We start from the raw sequence: 16411 nt of genomic DNA on the forward strand, positions 1-16411 counted from the left end.
CCGCTGTGCTGGAAGATGGTTTGGCAAGCGGAGGAGGCGGCAGCAGTGAACAGAAGGGCAGGAGCCCTTTAAATCAATCTTTGCGCTCCCGCTCTGCGGGACGCGCGCGGGCGGCGCCCGGGCCAAGGGCGTGCCCGTCCTCTGCCCGGCAGAGGCTGGGCTGGGCCACCCCCCTGAGATCTTCCCCGCGAGCTCAGGACCTGGTATCTATATCTCCAAAACAGGTACAGTGTCTCTCTCCCTTGGCCCTCCGTGACTATATTTCTGTAGCCTGCATCTCGCCTTTCTTCACCTCCATCTTTCTAAAAGCAGTAGCTTGTTATTCCACCTTTTAAGTTTTCTTTTACCTAGCAGTCAATTATCATAGAACTTTTGTGCTTAAGGCAGCTAGTAATAATGGGAAAAAGGAAACAACCCAGTGTAAATGATATTTCACTTCAAAAAAACCATACGTCAATTCTGAAATTCATCTCGGGAGCAATGGGAGAAATCGACAAACAGGTCACCAATGTTGAGGGGAAAATACTCACCCAGAATAGGTCATTAGTAACCCCTAACCCTCCCCCTTTAACAACAACTCCTGAACATCCGTCAAAGCCTTTCGGAAGTGAAATCCAGTCTAAAACTACTAATGGCTGTATTCAAGATACAATTGATTTTATTTCAGATGGTGATGACCATCCTCCCTCACCAAAACGTAAGAGGAAACCCCAACTAGCAAGGAAGGATATACCATCCAAACAAGAGCCGCCTGTGAACCCTAGACATGGCTCCTCGAAAGTACAACCCAATGCATGTATCCAAAATGTTCAAACTTGCACTCAAAATCAAAAATCTGACCATAAGAATAAACCTCATACAGTGAAAGGGAAAACTAGTACCGCAGTGCCATTGACTGCTCTAGAACAATTAGTTAGTACACGTTTTGATCAAGTAATGGAACGTCTAACCCAACTGGAGGGGGAAAATGGATTATCTGCTTAAAACACTGAATCCACAATTAATAAACCCTTTAACTTCAACTGCACGACAGCTTTGTTATACTGATTTCAACGCCAGGCCCCCTTTAACGCACCAGACCCAACCACCCACTTCACAGATTACCCAAAGACAAGTTGACCCCTGTGCCTCACCCGAAAGAACTGGCAATGCCCAATCCCACAAAATATCGCCAAAAAGAGGGGAACACGTAATTATTCCTAAAGTTTATCAGGGTGCCCCTTTAACCGGGAGAGATATACTTGACCTCCCGCTTGCGGCAACCCCCTATGTGGCAGTCCTTGCCAATGTCCACACTTTATCTGGAGCACGGGGGAATCATGGGCAGCTCTGAGGAACAAGGCCCTGCACTGGATTGCAACTCGCCTGAAACCTGGCCTGACAAATAAACTTTTTGAAGACATCAAGATGGTCAGAAGGGTAAAATGGGTGGGTAGAAATCGTAAAATATTCAAGGGCGATTGCGTGGTTCTTTCATTTAAAACCCCTACGCTGGTTAAAGATATCTTAAGAAGTTTAAGTCCACATCAGATTACCGACCATGGTGTTGCCCTGCTTCCTCTGGGTTTCTTTAATACGAGCACCAAAAACTATGATGGACCTGGCCTTTGTTTTGAGGATCAAAGAACCAGGCCTGAGTCGCAATATATGATTCCTACCGTGAACAGATTTTGGGGGCTCAGTATGGAAGATACTGATTGACTATTATCCGACAAGGAACCCTGCAGACTCAAGCACCTTACAGAAATACTGGACCTCGCCCATCTGGTTGCAGACAATTCGGCAGCAGACACTGGAGAAGAACGATTGAATATGGAACCCTCTTCTAGGCAATCTGTCAATGACGAATTCTTTCTAAGAGCCCTACCAAAAAAAACTTCTACCTGTGCTTTGACTCCTTTGGTATGCACAGAAACCATTACTACTTCAGGGAAAACTCAGATAACTGATAAGTCTTTTGCTGGCCAGGCTAAAACAATGCATAAAGACCATCTTTCATTTTTATTCTGGAGTGTGGCTGGCCTCCGATCTAAGGTGGAGAATGAGGCCTGGTTAAAATACATTCAGCTTTTTCCCTGGGTATGCCTCCAAGAGACCTGGTCTGTGAATCCGATTCACATAAATGGATATAGGACACTACATACTCCTGCCGGTCCTTCTGCACGGGGCAGGGCTAAGGGTGGTTTGTGCACTTTTATATCCAACAAGTGTGATATAATTAAGGACATTGCTCTAATATCTAACATGTTTTATCAAGTGTTTTCATGTCATTTAAAAAATATTGCACAACTGGTGGTCATTAATTTTTATAATAATGTATCTTTTCAAGATCTTCGATTAATACTCAACCTCCTCCAGGATGATATAGATCAAATATGTGACTCTTCAAATAAACAATCTTATATTGTGTGGGGAGGCGATTTTAATATATACCTGTGCCCCAGCTCAACTAAGGGCTACTGCCCTCACGCCCCTGATGGTGAAGATGATTCATTACACTTCATACACAACAATTCAGGCAACTCGTTGAATGAAGTTTTATTTAGCCTTGACCTCATCCTATGCAACTGCCTCACTCAGGGTAGGTCACAATTGAAACCCACTTTTAACGGTAGGCAAGCCAACACGATAATTAATTTTATTCTACTTTCCAATAACCTCTTTCCTTATGTACTTGATTACAACATTCAAGACACCATATTCAGCGACCATAACCCTCAAATCCTAGGCCTTACATTTCCCCAACACGCCTTTATACATAGGGACACGGAAGAGATAGTAGAAAATATTGAAATGGGAGCAAGAAATGGTTACACCATCCGGTGGTCAGACATTGAACCTATAGGTTTTATGAACCGACTAGTGACCAATTATGCTAACAAATTTAATATTTGCCTTGCAGACAACACGAGTCCACGAGACCGTATCAACGCCTTCATGGTAATTACGGCTGGTATAAAACAGTCTCTTAAGGCAACTTTTAGTAAATCGAAAGCGAAAGAGGGCAAAGGCTGGTTCAATGCTGAATGCACACAAGCTCGTAAGAATTTAAAATGCCACTTACATTCACAAAACCAGGATAAATGCCAACTAAGTTTAAAGAGGAAGGAGTATAAAAATGCCATAAAGAAAAGAAAACAGAACTTAAAAAATGAGGCATGGCAATCCCTCTATGATGCGAGCATCCGGAACGATAATGTAAAATTCTGGAAAATTGTGAACTCCCCGCTCCTATGTGATGAAGAAATACCAAAAATTGAAATTGCCATCACGGAAGAAGAGTGGGTTGCCTTCTTTTCCGCCATATACTCCTCAGAAAATTTGGTACTAGAAATAAATCACCCTAAACTAGACTCCTATGACCTCATCTTACCATTTACTCTAAATGAGGTCACTGACGCTATTAACGCAAGTAAAAGCGGAAAAGCCCCAGGCCCAGATGGAGTCCCAGTTGATATCTATAAATCTAATATTTCTCTTTAGGGTCCACTATTGACGCAGGTGCTACGCGCCTGCTGTTCAACTACTTTCATCTCGACCTGGGCTGAGTCTAAATTTATTCCAATCTATAAAAAGGGAGATCGCCATAATCCTGCATTTTATCGTCCTATTTCACTGCTTGACACACTTGCAAAGATTGCGGGACGTATCATCTTAAATAGATTACAAGATTAGATGGAGGAAAATCGCATCCTCTCTGATCTACAATACGGGTTTAGGGCTGGCATAGGGACAATGGAACAGGCTCTTAACTTAGAGATCATACTTGGTAAATATACAAGGGCCAAGCCCGGAGCATTATACCTTGCATTTGTCGATTTAACTTCCGCATTCGACTGTGTGGTGCATTCACAATTGTGGCCCATTTTGCTGGACATGGGGGTCGATACCACCATAGTCCATTTTATCAGGGAATTGTACGCAGGTGCTAACGCCAAGGTGCGCTATGGGCGTCCAGGGGAATGTACTTCATCTTTCCCCATTAAACGAGGGGTGCGTCAAGGTTGCGTGTTAGCTCCCCTATTGTTCGCTTTGTATATTAACGGCTTAGAGGGGACCCTTTCTGATGCCTGTAGTGATCTTCCACAAGTAGGCTTTCGGAAGATCCCAGCCCTCTTGTATGCGGATGATGCCGTTCTGATGGCCCGCACCCCAGTTACTTTGCAAAGATTAGTTACAACCTTTGATAACTGCATGGACGGTTTGGGCCTCAAAATTAATCACACTAAAACTTTTTCTATGATATATCCCAGACGCCGCACAAAGAATTGCCATACAGACTTAAAAGGTGCAAAACTAGTCAACACGGGGACATTTTCGTACTTAGGCATTGTGTTCGATGATAAAGGTACATGGGTACAAGCCATAAAAGCGAGAAAATTGTTATTTACGAAAACCGTTATGGCGGTAAAAAACTTCTCTAAAAGGGTGGGGAGAGTAATTCCCAAAGACATGATGACTCTTTACAATGCGAAATGTGTCTCAGTAGCACTGTACGGGGCTGGACTTTGGGGATATCGAGACTGCACTACTTTACAGCTGACCAAAAACGCTCTCCTGAAAACAGTCCTAAGTGTCCCGCAATCAACATCAACAGTAGTATGCCATTCAGAAATGGGAGTAACATACCTTACAGACCTCATTCGTGTTCAACCAATCCTACTTTAGCATAAAGTATGGACCTCAGATCCTGCGAGGTTGAATAGGGCTATCATAGTAGATGCCCTAGCACTTACTTACCCGTCCAAAATTCCATGGCTAAATTATATAAAGCACTTTCTTATTAAACTAGGCCACCCTGAGCTGTTTTTTACCCCAGATGAATTGAAAACAATTTCCAGGAAAGACCTGAAAAACACTTGCCTCACCCATCTGGCTGAATTGAGATGGGACGCGGAGGCAAATAAATATAGTGTCAGGAGAAACCATATGATACCAGCAAACGAATGGCATGGAACCATACTTATGCAAAGTCACAAACCCAAGACATCGGTTTGTCCTTACGCGTTTGAGACTAGAGTCCTTTCATCGCCTTGTTGGTTTCCCCCTGATCAATGACTGGTCTTCACAATTGGAAAAATGTCCCTGTGATAATGTCTCCGACCAAAATACAATGCACACACTTCTCTTTTGCAAATATTATTCAACTTTTAGGAAAATGTTTGTGATACCACTTTTAAAATTAATGCATTTTAAACAATGTCGTCCAGCTTTCTTGTATCTTTTATCCCTTCCATCTATTATGGTTTGTAATGGATTAGCCTTGTTCCTGTGTTCAGTGATTAAGGCCAGAAAATGTCTTGAGGCAAATGGGTGAAACTTCCAAGTACTATATTTGAGGTCTTTTTTGTTACTTCTCTTAATCAAATTGTTTATTAACTTTTTCTTATTTTTTTAAATTTTTACCTGTTTATATTTATACGTATTTTATTCTTTGCATCCTTCCTCCTTCTTCTTCTGAAAATTGTTTTTTATGTATAATGACTTTTATGATTGCTAAAAACAATCGAATAAAGTTTCTTTGATCACTATCAGCCTTACAAGGAAGAAATGGACTGTCGTGAGGATCTGAGTGAAGCCAGTGGATACTTCACCAAATACTGGTATGCTTTCTCCTCCTACTGTGGCTAAAGAGGAAGGAGCTTCCTATGCTATTGTGGTGCAGAGGCTTCTCAGAGGATGTCCAAGTTCCCTTATGGACATGCCCTTTGGCATCCGTCTCTTCAGAGGCCAGGCATATTTGGCACTCAATCGCTTTAAAGACTCGCAGGCTACGGCCATGCCCTTGGGTTTCGCAGTGAACCCCTGTAGTTTCGCTCCTCTTGTGGGTTAGGTAGCCAGGGATCTGGTAAGTCTGCTCCACCCCCTTGCAGCAGCCTCCAAACCCTCTTAATCTGCCTCTGTACCACCATGGGCACCCGGTTGGCAGCAGGTTTCGCCATCACCTGCCCCATTAGCATTTCATAACTTATGTAGGTGTGTACTGCAACAAACAGGGCATGGTGTCAAGAGGGTCGGCATCTCTGTGCACGTATACCAAACAATCTGATAAAGACTTCTAGTTGCAGATTCCTTACCTTAGAATTTTCTCCAGGCGTCAGATTTTTTCTTCGAGCAATACCCTTGCGTGTCGGTAGGTGGCCTCGGACGACTCCGCAGGCATCGCTGGCGTTGTAGTCGATGATGTTGGCAGTAGTACATAGATGCTGCCTCAGCATAGTGACGTCAGTTATTTTCTTTTTGGGCCATGTGCTGATCCGGAGAGCTACCTTGGTCTCTTTTTGGCTGATTTCGACCCTTTTGTCGAGTTTTTTGGTGAGTTTTTGGTGCGTCGAGATGTCCCCGAAGACCGGTTTCAAACCATGCGAGGAATGTCACCGCATGATGTCGGTGATGCATCCGCATAGTGTCTGTTTGTGGTGCTTGGAGCGCGACTACGACTCTAAGTCATGCTCTGAGTGCCGGGCTGTGCACCCGAAGGCCTTGAGGGAGCGGTCCCTCAAGCTCATGGTGGCCCGGCGCTAGACTCTACGTAGGTCCCGGCCTTGCTCGAGGGGAAGGTCTTGAGACCGCTTGCGGAGACACCACCGTTATTCATCCTCCAAGTCTTCGGGCCCAGGTAAGAAGAAGAAGAAGTCAAAGTGGTCCCGTTACCCTTCGACTTCACCCCGTCGCTCAGCTGATGTGACACAGGAGGAGCATCAACACTGGAGGCTTCCATCTTCGGAGCCTGCTTCTGGATCCGCTCCGCGCTTCCCCGAATTTCCGGGAGCCAGAGCGACCCCCGCCTAATTGAAAAAGTTTTATGAGGCCATGCACCTCATTTTTGGGCAGGCCAACCCCGATACGGCTCCTTCGGGCCCAAGGGGTTTGGTCCGGGGGCCTTTGGGTTACACGCCAGCGGCTTCGGCTCTGGCCACCAAGGTCCCCTCCAGATCCACTCCGGCGCCGGTTCAATTGTCGATGCTCCCTACTTCGGTGGTACCCACCATTGACGTCGACCCGATCCTCATCCCCAATGGCTCCGAGTCGGAACGGCGTCACCCGACGCCATCTCTGTCTTCGATGGGGCCTACTCACCCCAGGACTGATTTGCGCCCTTTTTCTTATGGGTACGAATTCGGGGAAGGATTGGAGGAGTCTATGGACCCTTATGAATACCAGGATGACTCTAATGTGGACTGGACACAGGAGTTGGGCGAGGCCAGTGGCCTGGACACTTCACCAGATGCTGGCATGCTGTCTACTCCTACCGTCGCTACGGCGAAGGGAGTGACTTAATCTGTGGTGGCCAGTAGGGTGGCTGAGGTCCTTGGCCTTGAGCTGCCTACTGTACAGGTCAGGTCAAATCTCCTAATGGAGGTGCTTCAGCCAGGGGCTTCCACATCTGAGTCCCTTCTGCCATTTATTGAAGCCCTCACCAATGTCCTCTTGGGTACATGGTCCAAACCCGACACAGGGACGCCTGTTAACAGGACTTGCGCGTGCCGCCTTCAGCCCGCCCCAAACGACCCTAAATTCCTGTCCCAACAACCCCACGCCTGGGAGTCTTGTCATCGAGGCTTCCTCTTCCTCGGGTGCATTCCCTTCCACACCCTGGATAGAGAATAAAAAAGGCTGGAACAATTTGGGAAGAACATGCTTGTTTCCTCCAGTCTCCCGGTGCAGTCCGTGAACACTGCATGCCTTTTGGGCCTCTATACCCACTCTCTGTGGGATTCGGTTGCACAAGTTCTGCCGCAGATACCGGAGGAGGCCCGTGCTATTGTTTCCCAGGCTGTTACAGAAGGGAGAGATGCAGCGACGTTCACGATCCGATGTGGGCTGGACACGACCCACTCTCTGGGCAGATAGGTTGTGATGACGGTGGCCTTGAGGCGCCACACCTGGTTGCGTACATTTGGTTTTGCAGGGGATGTCCAGTAGTCTCTTAGGGACATGCCCATTGATGGCTCCGATCTCTTTGGAGACAAGGTGGACTCGGCCTTGGAGAGGTTCAAGGACTCTCGGGCTACGACTCGGTCCCTTGGCCTTTCCACTGCCCCTCGCCCCCAACAGTCCGCCTTTTGCCCCTTTCGTGGCCACAGAAGGGGCTCCCTGTCGCATCCCCAACCCAGCCACCATGCCACCCATGCTGCTCAGCCGCTGCGTGGCCGGGGACACAGAATCCCTTGTGGGTGTGGGTGTGGGACAGGGAACTAGAGGTCAAGGGAGTTATTGAGAAGGTCCCTGTGCCAGAAGTAGGTTGTGGTTGTTATTCCCGCTACTTTCTGGTGCCGAAAAAGGACAAGGGCTTACGTCCTATCCTAGACCTTCTGGACCTCAATGACTTCCTCAAGAAGAAGAAATTCAAAATGCTCAGCCTGGCTCGGGTCCTGTCTGCCTTAGAACAAGGAGACTGGATGGTAGTGTTGGACTTGCAGGATGCTTATTTCCACATTCCCATCCTGCCTGCCCACAGATGTTATCTGCGATTCGTGTTAGGTCACGAGCACTGTCAGTTTATTGTGCTCCCCTTCGGCCTTACCAGCTCCTCTCGGGTGTTTACGAAAGTGATGACCGTGGTTGCAGCTCATCTGCGCAGATTAGGGGTTTCAGTCTTCCCCAACCTCGACAACTGGCTATTGAAGGCGGACTCGCCTCAGAAAGTCATCTCCCACCTTGAGACTACAGTGAGCCTCCTGCACATGCTGGGGTTCACTATCAACGTGCCAAAGTCACGCCTGACTCCCTCTCAGGCACTCCCTTTCATCAGATCTGTTCTGGACACAGTGCAGTTTCTGGCTTATCCTCCTGGAAAGCGAGTCCAAGATATTCAGGCTATGATTCCGATCTTTCTGCTCCTTTCTTGGGTTTCCGTGAGACTGACTCTGAGACTGCTGGGCCTCATAGCCTCCTGCATCCTGCTAGTAACACATGCCAGATGGCATATGCAGGCTTTGCAGTGGAACTTGAAGTTCCAGTGGGCGGAGCATCAGGGAAATCTCACTGACATGGTCTAGATCTCAGAGGGGACTACGAAAGACCTGCAGTGGTGGCTTTCAAATCCTCATTGGGTCCACGGTAGATCCCTCTCCCTTCCCCAGCTAGATCTATCCATAGTGACAGATGCGTCACTTCTTGGTTGGGGCGGCCACATGGAAGAGGCTGAGATCCGAGGCTCCTGGTCTCCGGTGGAGTCTGGGCTCCCTATCAACTTTCTGGAGGTCCGGCGATCAGGCTTGCATTGAAAGCATTTCTTCCCTCTTTCAAAGGGAAAGTAGTGCAAGTGTTCACGGACAACACTACCACCATGTGGTACTGCAACAAACATGGCGGAGTAGGGTCCTGGACCCTTTGTCAGGAGGCACTGCACCTCTGGACATGGCTGGAACATCAGGACATTACCCTGGTGGTTCAACATCTGGCAGGCTCTCTGAATGCCAGAGCAGACAAACTCAGGCATGAATGCATAGCCAATCACGAATGGCATCTCCATCCGGAGGTGGCGCAAGGTTTCCTTCAGCAGTGGGGAGAGCCTTGGTTAGATCTGTTCGCCTCTGCAAAGAATGTGTAATGTCAGCTGTTTTGCGTGTTGGAGTTTCCAAGACGGCACTCACTCAGAGACGCTTTTTGTCTTGAGTGGAACTACGGCCTCCTTTACGCCTTTCTGCCTATACCACTTCTACCCAGGGTTCTCAAGAAGATCAGGAACAACCGGGCCCAAGTTCTCTGGGCGGCTCTGGACTGGGCACGGAGAGTATGGTATCCAGAGCTATTGAGCATGGCCACTGATCCTCCACTCAGACTGCCTCTTCAGGAGGATTTTCTCTCTCAGCAGCAGGGGGAACGGTTCTCCACCGGAACCTGTCCAATCTCTGCCTTCATGCGTGGAGATTGAGCGGCAGCAGTTGACAGCTTTTGACCTTCCACCCGAAGTCTGTGACGTTATCTTGGCAGCCAGCCGTCCCTCCACCAAAACTGCATACGCCTGTCGTTGGAATACATTTGTGGCCTGGTGTATCAAAAAATCTGAGGTTCTTTTGTTCATTCTTTCTTTAGCCCAGCAGGGCTCTGCTTTGGGCAGCCTTAAAGGGTATTTATCGGCTATTTCAGCCTTTCTCAGGTTACCTGATCAGCCCTAACTCTTTAAGTCTCCTATTGTCAATGAATTCCTCAAAGGTCTCACCCATTTATTTCCTCCCACTCCATTTGTCATTCCTCAGTAGAACCTCGGTCTTGTCCTTGCTTACTTAATATGTTTTCCCTTTGAGCCGATGCACAATTGTCCTCTACAGCTCCTCACTTTCAAGACTGTCTTTCTTGTTGCCATCACTTCTGCTCACAGAGTAACTGAGTTTCAAGCTCTTTCTTCAAAGCCCCCATACTTGTCAGTGCACTCTAACAAAATGGTGTTGCGCACGTGGTAAATTGTGATAACACAGTGGTGTTGATGGATTCTGTGTAATGAGGACATTTATAAGGTGTGGATGTTTATTTCCAGAACTTTGATGAAGATTTTGTGGCATTGCAGAATGTTGAATAATGTAGAATGCAGATTTGATGAACTTAGAGGTATCTTAACTCACGGTGGAATTGTAAATTGTAAGCATGGCTTTAAGGGTGTGTGCCATTGTTTTAATCTCGAGAATGTTGGTACTGTATTTTACCAAACTAGGAATGGTTGCAAATGCATTTCTCTCAATCTCCTGACTTAGTGGGCCATGTGACGTCTTTGAGTGAACCCATTAAGGTGAATAGAGTACAAACTCCTTCTTATAGAATGTTCAAGGTTTAAATAGGAGTTGACTCTCTTAAATTCTATAAGGACGTTTTGTTTGTTAACTTGATGAATACCAGTAAAAAGCGGGTAACATCAATCACATGTGGGTGACTTCAGAACACTCAGACTTATCTAAAGGGGCAATGTGTAAAGTATTTGTGCAACACACACACAGTAACACAATGAAAACACCACAAAAAGACTCCACACAAGTTTAGAAAAAAGGATTATGATTTTATAAATAAATCAGGATCAAAACAATAAAAATCCAAATAGTAGAAGTTGAGATATGAATTTGTAAAGAATAAGTGTAAACATAGCGCTTAGAAGCAAATAGTACTTTAGGGGTTACTTGAGGTCGTGCTGGACCGGGGCAAAGTGGGTAGTGCAAACCAACCACGATTGAGTGCGGGCCGGATACAGGAGCCACACTGGCCCAAGGAACAGAGTACTTCGATCCTGGTCACAAACTCTAGATGCTTTGACAGACCCAGTATTTATACTCAGTTGTGCCTTTGAAATGGGGGTGACTTCAAAGAATGGTCTTTGAAGTGTGCAAGTGTCCTTTCATCCTCAGCTCTGGCTCCAGACTATAGGTAGGGAGTAATCAGCCCTTTGTGTGCTGCCAGGCACTGCCTATTCAGGTGCGAGTGTCAATCCCCCACTCCCTTCCTGCCCACGAAGAGTCATCCGAATGTATATAAGCACTCAAACACACAAACCCTTCCTGTGCTTGTGGCTGTCTAGAGGGAATGCACAAAGTGAAGGGGCAACCCCAGATGTGTATTGGAGACAGGCTGCAGGCACACAGAGCTGCAGAGGAAGAGAAATAGCCACCTTCTAAAATTGGCATTTCTAGATTTGTAGTGTTAAATCCAATTTTCCCAGTAAAGAGGATTTATCATCACCATTCAAATTATGTGAAACATGAAATAGCTACTCCTTCTCAATTAGGAATTACAGCTTAAAAGTGTATTAAAGAATTCACAATGTTAACCTTTGAGAGGGGCAGGACTCACAATACTGAAAAACTACTTTGGGAGTTTTTCACTACCAGGGCACGAAAAACGTAAAAGTACATGTCCTACCTTGTAGTTATGTAGTACCCTGTTGTATGGGCTACCTAGGACCCACCATAGGGGTGACCTATATGTACTTAAAGGTGAGGGTAAGGCTTGCCAAGGGATTTTAAATGCCAAGTCGAAGTGGCAGTCAGACTGCACACACAGGCTCTGCAGTGGCAGACCTGAGACATGTTTACAGGGCTACTTAAGAGGGTGGCACAGCAAGTGCTGCAGGCTCACTTAATAGCTTTCAGTTTACAAGCTCTAGGTGTATGTTAAACCCCGTACAAGGGACTTACGAGTAAATTAAATATGCTAATTGTATAAACACCAATGCTACCGTGTTTCGGGGGGAGTTCTGAACATCTGGCCTCTTAACATCAGCATTGCCCGATACCGATTCTCCTCGTGGATTGACACAACAGTGTTATTTTCACTGCTGTCCTTCTATTAAGTTTATTAGTCCTGTCCTACTTTTATAGTAACTGTGCTTTTTGACATCTTTACTGCTTGACATCTTTACTGCTCAGTACATATTAATGTAGTTTCTCTTCCATGTTCAGTGCCCTAAGGCTTATTTTTACTTTAGTCCTGAGGATGATCCTAGTTTTGCTAAAACGCTCGCAACGGCTTTGACACCTTGACCCCATGTGAATTGCTCATTACATGTGTAAGGGCTATGCTGTGTTTTTGTTGAATTGTGACTTATCACATGTAATTATTTTTGCCACAAGTTTGCCTGAATCTGTTCTTATTGAACATTTTTTCCCACTTACAATTCTTTGTGTAAATTAATTGCTAATAAAATATATATTGTGCTGATAGGACTGTTCATATGGGTATGATTGTTCTCCGGTATGCGTATATATATATTTTTATCTCTCAATTAGGGACCATTGTTTATTTAAACATTACATGTTTAGGGGAGACGCACGTGCACTTTCGCACTGATCAGCAGTGGTCAAATGTTCAGTCTTAAGGCCAACAAAAAGAATCCTCAAAAATATGAGGCAAGCAGGCAGATCGTTTTGGAGAAGACCACTCTAAGACTGACGGGTCTAACAGAGGCTGACACAATGACTTAATTATGTCATCAGCGCTGTAATTACTGATGACACTTAATAGAGTGATGAAACGTGAGGTCATAACCAGTGCATAACAGAGGCACCAGTTAAAGTGAGCTCACTAAAATAACTGGCAAATTTCAGTGTTGAACTGTTAATTGTATTCTCAATTTATCACCTATTACAGTGAAAAAAAAAATATTTACGTTTTTGTAACCATCATATTAAAAAATCACAAGTGTTGAAAATATTGAAGGTGGCAGAAATATATGTTAAAAACAATGTAGCTGACAGGTAGGTATGTAACCTTCGTTTAATTGGGAATAGCTTTGCAGTCTGCGTATCATATAAATAAAGTCAATGCATAACATGTTTTTTCTTAACAAACTTGCAGATAGAGGAGTGCGCAGTACAGGATCTGTTAATGCACTACAGAGCTCTGGGAAATCCTGACGAGTTTATCATAGTTGAAAGAACAACAAAGGGGCCAGTTGCCAGACCAATGTGGAACAAGCATTGACTGGAGAAAGACTGCAGCAGCAATACCATCGTCATCAATGATTTACACCAACCAGAAAGGCGATTAATATTGTAAACAATTTTTGGAAAAGTAACAAAGCGCAATATTGACAGGCTCCAGCTTAGAAAAAAAGGCATATTTTGTAGTACGTCTCCTGCGAGGTAACGAATGATCTCATCACCATGAAAAGAAAAGGGTTTGAGAATTGGATCAAGCAGTGTGAGTGATTAGCTGCTGGACATAGTAATAGGTTAAACTCCTGCCTTGCGACCGGGCTATATTTGTCATGATCTATACATTTCACTAGGCTACAAAAATGCGGCGATTGTTATGAAAACAAAGGACGGGAGTAGTAAATGCATACATCCTCACAAGCAATACTGCATTTTTTTATTTTTATTTAGCAATCCTTTGGCGTTCCATTGCTCATTCTTGCTGAAGTAAAAACGTTTCTCCAATCTCGTGCATGTTGAATACGACCCAGTATGTACCGGGTGTAAAGGCTAGTTGAAATTGCCGCGTTTGCATACCGCACTTTTTTTTAATTTTTATTATTCACGATCAATGAATGACCCAATGAAAGAATTCTACAGAGACTTATAATCGCCCATGCATTTCAATATTTGAAGTCCTGTGGTTTTCGATCTTTAATAAAATAATCGTACAGATCATCATAGATATTCAACCAGATTTAAAAAGGTACATGAATTCCTTCAGTCCTAATTCTTTTTGTAGACTGTCTTTCTGTGTAAAAATGTGCTAATTGATATTTTGAGCCTGGAATGTCCATGTCACCTTCAGCCCTGAAGCACAGATCTAATTTCAAAAGTGCTTCTGCTGTTAGTTGAATTTTTGGGGGACCTTTCTTAACCCTCTCCCCAGAGGTATAGCGCCCTTACTGTGTACGTACACATTAAACGCATTCTGTGGTTTAGATAAAATGTCTGCTGACCTGTGCCCAAGTTTGCCGAGTGCCTGTGTTCCTATATTTATTTCAAAATGCAGCATGCTAAATTGTTCTATGAATATTTAATATGTATTGGTTAGGAGTTTTGGTTGGACCCACATCGTCTTCATTTTCTTTTCTGTTCTTTCTTTATATTTTTTTGCTTCACCCGTCATGTTAAAGCGGGGTTTTTGTTTGGTTGTGTATGTTAAGGAAGCGTCTAGAATCACAAGGCTAAGCGATGTTTACACTGTTAGCGCCTGGGTCCCCAAGAGAGGCTAGTACTCAAGACAATGTATATGCCAACTTGGAATTGCCGTCATATAAATACATTTCTTGTACATTGTGTAAGTGGCCTAGTTTGAACAGTACCAAAAAACAATGCAAAGGTGAAGTAAACAGAAATGCAACAACAGAAGTGTGATGTGTTCTTTCTTAAAGGCGTTATTTATCTGAGGTATTGTCTTCCTAGGGATATAAACTGAGCTAAATGCAAGTGTAGTCTATTAACTGCTTCTAAACAAACACACTGCTTTATCGAATGCTTTGACAGCCACTTCCTAAATGTTTGTGCCAAAGTAAGAATAGAAGATGTGTCCAACATGTAGAAACAATGCAAAAAGAGGAAGTTAGGGTGGACCAAGTTAAATTAGTAATTACGTTTAGGGCCGTTGTTAAAAACACTGGTGTCCTAGAGTTAGGAGGTTGGTCAAATGTGTGTTACTCAGCTTGTGACAACGCTCAGTGTCCATGGAAAACGTAGTGGTGCAAGGACCATCAAAAAACAATAACCCTTGAAATCAGATGCATGAGGGAGGGTGGGGCTGAGATTATGATGATGGCAGTCCAGGCAAATCCCAATGCAATAATCTGGATTGATTCAACATGCAGTCCATGAATCTCATCAGGGGCCCAGAAAGCAATCAATGAGGTAGGAATGACTGTCGACCTTTTTATGTGGTATGGGGAAAATAATTAATTATCCAGTACGTTTCAGTGGCAGGCCACTGATAATGTGGTGCATAGCCAACAAGAGCAGATGGCACATAAGTGGCTTCTGGCTTTTCAGGTGTGTATACCCTTTCCTCCAAGAAGGCAGTGCTTCATGCAGTTAGTTAATTCTCAAGAGATGTGGCCTGTGTGGTGTTTGGGCCTGCTCAGGTCCTAAGACACAGCATAAGCCGATGTCTTCAAGTAAGTACTTAAGGTGTGCAGGCAAGAGAACAAAAAATGTTCTGTTGGCTGCAGGTGCTCATACTTTTATCTGTGCAGAGATTATTAGCACAAAAATCCTACCCCAGAGAAAAGTAGACCTTTCAATCTACTGACTGTATGACCATGCGGTTGGATGTTACCATGCATGTAACACCACGTGATGACCTTTACAACCTGTTGCATTACATTGGAACTTTAACTTACATTGTTGTGGTATATAGATATATGTATAGATATATGTATATATTATATGTATATTTTCACTGAAAAAAAGAAAGGTTTACTGAGACATAGGAAATAGAATTAAGAAAACAAAGAAATTCACTGAAAAAACAAAGGTTACAGGGATGTTATGGTTTGGTTCTGAATTACTCATAGAATAGCATAGAAATTCAGCAGTTATAGTTATTTGAAGTAACAGTAACTCGCGCCCTGAGGTAACTATAAATTGCACCTCCGCCATGCAGTTTCTTCTTCAAAAAATGAACTGCTAATGTCTCCTGTGATGTTTTACAAGTTGTCATGACTGCTGTAATATTTGAGGTAATTAGCAGTGCATGCCAAATGCGCAAGTTATAATTACTGCAGTTAACTCTAACTGCTGAATTTCTACACTTTTCTACAAGTAAATTTCGAACCTAACTATAACATCCCGGTAACCTTTGTTTTTTTCAGTGAATTTCTTAGTTTTTTAATTCTGTTTCCCGACTATAACGTCCCTGTAACCTTTGTTTTTTTCAGTGAGTTGTTATAGTTTTTTTTTTTTTAACATAAAGTAATTTTAATTACTGTATGTTAATCGAACCACTGCCGTGCATGGCCTTTGGCCTGTGGCCAGGC

At 44.3% G+C, this 16411-nt stretch overlaps 1 protein-coding gene across 3 annotated transcripts in view; it reads left to right on the forward strand.

Moving 5' to 3' along the window:
* IBTK (inhibitor of Bruton tyrosine kinase) overlaps positions 1–14774 on the forward strand; it is a 487897-nt gene extending 473123 nt beyond the window's left edge. For all 3 annotated transcript variants that reach the window (XM_069235618.1, XM_069235620.1, XM_069235619.1), the window contains exon 31: positions 13285–14774. In XM_069235618.1, coding sequence (XP_069091719.1) covers positions 13285–13410 — 126 coding nt within the window. In that variant the 3' untranslated portion in view covers positions 13411–14774. The remainder of the gene's footprint in view (positions 1–13284) is intronic.
* The last annotated feature ends 1637 nt before the right edge of the window (positions 14775–16411 follow it).

The sequence above is a fragment of the Pleurodeles waltl genome, chromosome 5 (assembly GCF_031143425.1).
Source record: "Pleurodeles waltl isolate 20211129_DDA chromosome 5, aPleWal1.hap1.20221129, whole genome shotgun sequence".
In the NCBI taxonomy this organism is placed as follows: domain Eukaryota; kingdom Metazoa; phylum Chordata; class Amphibia; order Caudata; family Salamandridae; genus Pleurodeles; species Pleurodeles waltl.